At 32.8% G+C, this 7,189-nt stretch overlaps 1 protein-coding gene across 4 annotated transcripts in view; it reads right to left on the bottom strand.

Moving 5' to 3' along the window:
* The window catches only part of LOC143239796 (DNA-directed RNA polymerase II subunit RPB1-like), a 77,544-nt gene that overhangs the window by 12,184 nt on the left and 58,171 nt on the right, over positions 1-7,189 (bottom strand). For 2 of the 4 annotated variants that reach the window (XM_076481313.1, XM_076481310.1), the window contains exon 3: positions 2,184-2,289. In XM_076481313.1, coding sequence (XP_076337428.1) covers positions 2,184-2,262 — 79 coding nt within the window. In that variant the 5' untranslated portion in view covers positions 2,263-2,289. Of the gene's footprint in view, positions 1-2,183; positions 2,290-4,404; positions 4,655-7,189 lie in introns of those variants that run through there. The other 2 variants (XM_076481314.1, XM_076481312.1) reach the window with 2 other exon arrangements.

The raw sequence follows: 7,189 nt of genomic DNA on the forward strand, positions 1-7,189 counted from the left end.
GCAGACGGACTTAGTCGAGGTGTCGGCAAGCTCATTCCCACGAATACCAACATGCCCTGGTATCCAGAAGAACTGAATAGAAGTAGATGTTAAATAGAAATTGCTAGTTGATTTTGATCATTGGTGAGAACAGGGTGAGAAATGACATGAAGTGGTTCTAGGACTAACAGAGAGCTAAGTGAATCGATATAAATAGTACAGTTCGTGTACTGCATAGCTTCTAGTGATCCAGGACAAGAGAAATGGTGTACAATCCAGCACTGAACACAGAAATTGTAGAGGGGATTCTGTATGTAACAACCAAGTCACGGAAAGCAATGGCAGAGCCCACAGAGTCATCTGATTTCGATCAATCTGTATAAATGGGAATGGAAGGATGTATCGAATGATGTTCAGCAAATAACAGACAGTATTTCCAATTGGGAATATCTGCTTTTTCAGGTGACTTAAAAAAGGTTACATTTGGGGATTGTAATAAGCCATGGTGGGGTGAAATGACCAGTGGATACAGAAATGTTAACCAAGGACAGACCCAATTCATCCAACCGTGACTGGATACGAAGGCCAAAAGGAGAAATAGCAGATCATCTCCTCTGAAAACGGAGGTTTACCGAGGCAGGAAAACACTACCCCAGGTGGGATGCTGATCGAAGTTTCGAAGCATATAGTAAAGACAATTGTAAATGGCAGAGGTGAAGAGAAGGTTCATGAGACTCTGTGTACAAAACTCTGAACTGGGAAAGTGTGGAAAGCCCTGGTGCAGAGACAAAGTCCCTGATGATGAATGGGGTCCAGCATCTTCAAGGCCAAGGTCCTGGCAGAACCCTAGACCAGTGCTCTATAGTCTAGTTTCAATTGAATAAGAGCACAATATATCTTTAGCATAGAACACTGATTCTCTACCAAAGCAGTGGAAGAGAGGACACAAAGGATGTTCAGTGCTCTTGTACATTTGACCCGTAGCTGCTTGATGTGGTATAAAGGTCAGCTTACAGTCAAAGATAAGCCCCAAGAACATTATGTATGAGCAGTACTTGAAGTGAAAGTTAAAATTTAAGTTTCAATATCTAACTTAACTTTGATTAAATAAATAATAACCGACATACATAAAAGCAAGAAATGCAGAACTTATTTTGGCTTTAAGTTAGAATGAAGTCAAATATCTGCTTGTTTAATTCTGTTCTTTTCCTACAATACTTGTTGTCCAAACAAATAATTCATGTAACTTTCAAATATGAATTTTATAAAACTACAAATATATCACTCACTAAATTAAATGAATAAAATTATTGTAATCTACTTGGCTTTCTAACTAGCCTACAAAAAAGGTTTATAAACTTTCATTACTTCCTAGAGCAGCATCTTCAGTTCAAATTCATTGAGATTCAATGGAAAATTATAGAATGGAAAGAACAAAATTAATGATCACATTCTTACTGTAATGTAGAATTTGCTCTTTTAGTTGGTGATAAACATGATCAATAGAACTGATTTAAAGATTTGAGATTATAAGTTTAATAATATCTAAAGTATAAGTGTGTAATTTGTGTTAAACTCAAAACATTTTATAGGTATAAAATCCAAAATGTACAGGTTGGAGCAGCAAAGTGTTATATGGAAAAGTGAAAAATTGGTATTTTTTAATAAAACTGAAACATGCCTGATGTCAAAATCTTAAAATCAAACTATATATCTTAGTGTCAAGAACTTTTTAGAAGAATTTAAATACATAGTATGTAGGAAATGTTTCATGTGCATCACTAATTAACAGAAAGAAATGTTTAAAATTATGTGATCAATATTCATTAAAAAAGTGTCCAAAGATATTATGACATTTATAGTTTCATCTAACCTTAGTGATAGATTCTATGCCTTGCAGTGTCATGTCACTCAACATATTTGCTTCTATACATCGAAGAAACACATCATCTTCCATCTTGTCCACTTGCTGTTCCTTCTATCAACAATACTCATCAGAATTAGAATAATAGTTAACAAAATTTCTACAATTATAAACTGTAAATGGAATTACAAACTGAAGCATACTGTAACATGTTTCACTTAAACATTTCAAATTAACCATATGATTTCCTTCAGAAATACAAGCTATAATTTGTTAATATTTATTTTTAAAATTACATACACAGAGAGACATAATTTCAATATAATTGAAAAGAAAATACCTGTTATCACTTTCAATTGACTTAAATCTGTAGGGGCTCTCTGATTCACATGGAAAATTTTCTGTGTACTCCAGATCATTCTCTAGAGATTATAAGGTAGAAATACCTGTCCGAGTAAACGTGATATTGAGACATTTATCACTTATATTGGTATTGCAGTATTTTACTTCAAACACAATAAAAACAAGTATTTCCAGACAAGAAAGATGTCAATGATATCCCTCAAGTTTCCATTCTCAAAAGTGGAAATCCTTAACCGAATTGCAAAAACACAGCAAAAACTAACAAAGACATATTTAGTAACCGAGGAACTCTCTGATTAACATAGCTTCACCATATCTTTGTCATACTAGGGATAGTGATTTTTTACCTAAATTTTTATCAAGATCAATTGCTAAATAATTTATTTTTCATAAACAGTTGTTTAAATAAGATAAACATAAATAACAATATTCAATAAATAAGGATTAGTTAGTTAGTTAGTTGTCACCATGAGATTCCATCTAGGAACATAGGGCCACAATCGCTTGCGGATTCTTCAACAAGTATTCAAGTGAGTAGGTTGTTAGCCCACTGCACCGAGCCGTCCCTAATTTAGCAGTGTAAGACGAGAGGGAAGGCAGCTAGTCATCACCAACCACCGCCAACTCTTGGGCTACTCTTTTACCAACGAATAGTGGGATTGACCGTTACATTATAACGCCCCACGGCTGGAAGGGCGAGCATGTTTGGCGCGACGGGGGCGCGAACCCGTGACCCTCGGATTACGAGTGGCACGCCTTACGTGCTTGGCCATGCCAGGCCTAAATAAGGATTAGTAATGGTAATATATTTTTGGTCCATATAAGACTTATGAACCTAAGTAAGCTTACATTACATAGAGTTGTAGAAACAAATTTCTGTAGCTGTCAGTTATAATTTAACAAATAAATATTCTTAGAAATTAAAAAAATAATCCCAGATCCATGACTCATTCTCAAGTCTTCTAAATTTCCTATTAATTCCTGTTTACTTTCTTGAATTTACTGCTCAGATCACTTCATTTACACTAATGTAACAATTCAAAATACACTATCCAATAATACTTAAATATTGCCTGTAGTTATTTTAAATTATAAGAAAGTTTATTAGTAGTTATTCTCTTCTCATTGGGATAGTAACAATGAGCTATAGCTATGAAATCACAAACACAGAAGGGATACCCACATACACCATGGATAATTATACTCTAAAGCTGGGTTTCCCCAAAGTGCTTGAAGAAGTCGATGGGGGAAGGGATTGAAAATGGTCCCTACGGTAAGGCTGACTTAAGCACTCAACCAATCACCCAACACCTTTCCAGGTTTGGGTGTCTTCTAAGCAGAACTTAGCCATATGAACAGTCTTCTGAGCAAACAGAGAAACAGGCTCAACATTGAAGAATGCAGAGACTTAAAACTCAAAAACCAAAAACCAACAGCTTAATATTCCCATCTATCTCATTAGATAAAATAAAAGTCTATTTCTTTCCTAATTTTATGTTTCCTAATGATTGTATTCTGATGAATACAAGTTGATTATATATTGATGTTTTTTAACAATGAGCTTTCATTTCTATTCTAAGAGTTAACAACTCATAAAGGTCTGGGAAACCCTGCTCTAAAGGGATGATGGATTCCAATAAAATATGAATTTATACTTTAGACAAGACAGAAATATTATAAAAAACAAAATTTAAAAATACGTTCTTTTTATAAGCAAGACTCCTGAATACTGCACAGACATTAAAATTGTAACATTATTTTACTTTGTAAATTACACAAAATAATCATACAAATGACAAAATATTAATGAAATATTTAACATTTTATTTTTACTTAAATTTTAAAATGTGATATACAAGTGTGCACTTCAAACCTGAAAAATGCTCACTAGTCAGATAGGATTTTAAAAAGTCTGGATATCAAAGGAACCTATCATGAGGTTCTCTTAGAAAAGTGGACTTTAAATTTACTTTCCTTATTAACGTTTAATTTACATGATAAAAACATAATTTGAACATTTATAAAAGGAAAATATATATACCACTTTTTTGATCAATTTAGCATTATGTCAAAAAAGTTATACGTACAAATACATAACTAGAATTAGTGACAACTATAATAAAACATTTGTGTTATTAACCATGCGAGTTGTGTCATAAGTACAAATGTTAAACCTGTACTGAATGAAATGTATTTACCTTACTATCACCTGTGGGAAAAATGGCTCTCAATAATTCCCTGTCATGTTTCAGTTTTTCCCATTCTTTCTCTACTCACTGAGTGCAGTGACACTGCCCATCAAGTCTCTCACTACATCCTCGGTAAAGATACGTCGTAAATACCTTTAAAAAATTAAGGCATAGTAGCCACAGATCAAGCTTTTCCTCCCATGGAAACAAAAACCTTTCTCAACTAGAAGTTATTCATGGTTCTTTTCTCTTTCCATACAATATTTTCCATTTCTGACCTAAAACAGATTATTTATTTGCTGTACTTATTTCTCAGTTTGAAGATTAAACAATAATTATTATTTAGAACATCATGGAAGCATGAGATAATTATCCTACGTTTACTTTCACTTGCAACTGTAAAGCATAAAGTTCGTTCGACTGCAATAAATACAGTCAGTAAGAAAACGACAACAGCAGGAAAATCACCGAAATAAAATTAACATGAGGAAAACGAAAGGAGAGGGCAAAGAATCTCCAAAAGGAATAACAGGAAAACTAAATGTAAAATCAAAACATTCTACTTTTAAAAGCAACAGCTACTGTTGCCTTGGTTCTTGAAGATGGTTTTGAAACATACCTAATATTATTCAAATATCTTAGAAAATACATTTGGTGTTCTTTGTCTGTTATTTCTCTCGCTCAGATACTTCTGTTCTTTACTTAATTTTTGTCTATGTTGAAAAACAATTTATATATTATACCAACATTAGCTTGTGCTTTTGTACTTGTTGATCTGAAGTTAAGCAGAATGCAACAGAAAGGAGATATCTGTGTTCTGCTCACCACAAGTATCAAAACACTGTTTCTACTGCTGTGTCAGTGGTGGAGTTTTTTGTGCTTATGTAAGGTTGTTTATTGAAAACAGTCTTAACAATGCTACAGTTAGAATCCAAGACAATTCATCACCAAATGTTTGGTAATTTGGCCTGTTTAAGTAACAAATTCAATATTAGAACTTCTAACAAAAGTAGAAAAACAAACAAGGTTGAAAGGGTAATCAATTGTAAATTTATCTCTTTAGCAAAATGGGGAAGAGACGGGGGTTTTTGACAGAGCTAAAACAGTTTTTCATCTTTTCCTATTGAATTTTTACTCACTTGTAAATCCTTTATTTTTACGAAGAGATTCAAATTAGTACAAAATATAATGTTATTAAACAACCTCTGGTTTTTAATACCCCAACATTTCTTGAAGTTAAAAGCAAACACCACTTTCATACCAATTCTAGTCACTTGGTTATTTAAACACTTAATATCATCCTTTAGAAGTCTTCCCCCACACTTTTTTTCAGTTACTGGAATCACAGGACAATCAAAATACAATTTTACAATCCAATGTATAAATAACACTACGTAACATAAATTTTGTTCCTGGGTAGTATGGGTTATTTCTTAATTGGTTATGTTGTAAAAGTACAGAAAATGGCCATTATTTCCTTCAAACTTTGCTTTTGTGACCTGGATAATGAAATTTAAAAATTAACCTATTTTCTATGTAAAAACAAGCAAATTTGCACATTTTCATTTGCATAAGGTCTGAATAAAACAATATATGAATCAAGATTTACATGTATCTATACTAAAGTTATACAAAGTGAACAAATATGTTAAGAAGTGAATCACTTTTCCAGATTTGTGACTGTAATATAAATTACTTTCACGTATCAGCCCCCCAATACAGTCTGCCATCATGTTTTTGTAAAATGCTCCCAGGTAACAAAAGCAAAGTTTGAAGAGAAAAATAGGTCTTTTCCATTTACTTCAGGCATATACAATTGGGAAATAACACGTTCTGCCCAGGAACAACAAAAAGTAAACATTTTGTTACATAGTGTAATTAAACAGTGTATTAACTTATTGCTAAACTTTCCCAGTTATCATACCTTTCATTTACTCACCATAGATCTTATTTTACACAGTCATAACACAGTTCAGAGTAAATTTGAAAACATTTTACTGTAATGCTATAAAAATATGGAAATGATTTTTACCTATTATAGAGTCTTTTAGTTTAGAAAGAGTATAATATAGTTGGTTTGACACAACGTAAAGTAAAATTTCACAAGATTTGACTATCTGAAAGTCACCTGTTTCTGCTGTTTTACAACAGAATCAATTAAAAATCCTCTACCACCCATATCATGGTAGAAAAACTCTGATGGTGTTAGACCAGCCAGATAAGAATTCTCAACAAATCCTCTACTTTCTGGTCCATAATCATCCTTAATAAAGTGTGGAAGGGTTCGCTTTCGGAATCCAAAAGGAATTCATTTACCTCCTACATTTTGCTGTCCCACACAGGCAATAATCTGGATTACAAAATAATATTATAATTCAAGTATAATTAAAGAATAATGCAATAAATCATTTAAAAAATCAAAACTTTTGCCTAATTGTTGATTTCACTGCACAACAATTTTTTAGTAAAGTTTTGCTTCCTGAAAAGTTTTGTTGATTGTGACAGGTACCTGGTGGGTATGCACAAATATAGTTTTGGTTTTGCTTCACCACGAAGAAACTCTGAGAAATAGACAGTTAACTGTTTACCAGCAATAACGCATTTAATTGCTTTCAGGTTTCTAAAAGCTACTAAGTTCAACATAATTAAAAGTGTTTTACTTCTGATTTTTATTTGTATTCAATGACCGGTGCATCACACTGCAGTGTCCAACAGTAGTCAGCAAGCATTGACGGATTCCAATTGCCCTGATATCATTTTTCCATTGTAGCAATGTCCTGGTGGAAACCTTTTA

Source organism: Tachypleus tridentatus, chromosome 13, assembly GCF_004210375.1.
Source record: "Tachypleus tridentatus isolate NWPU-2018 chromosome 13, ASM421037v1, whole genome shotgun sequence".
In the NCBI taxonomy this organism is placed as follows: domain Eukaryota; kingdom Metazoa; phylum Arthropoda; class Merostomata; order Xiphosura; family Limulidae; genus Tachypleus; species Tachypleus tridentatus.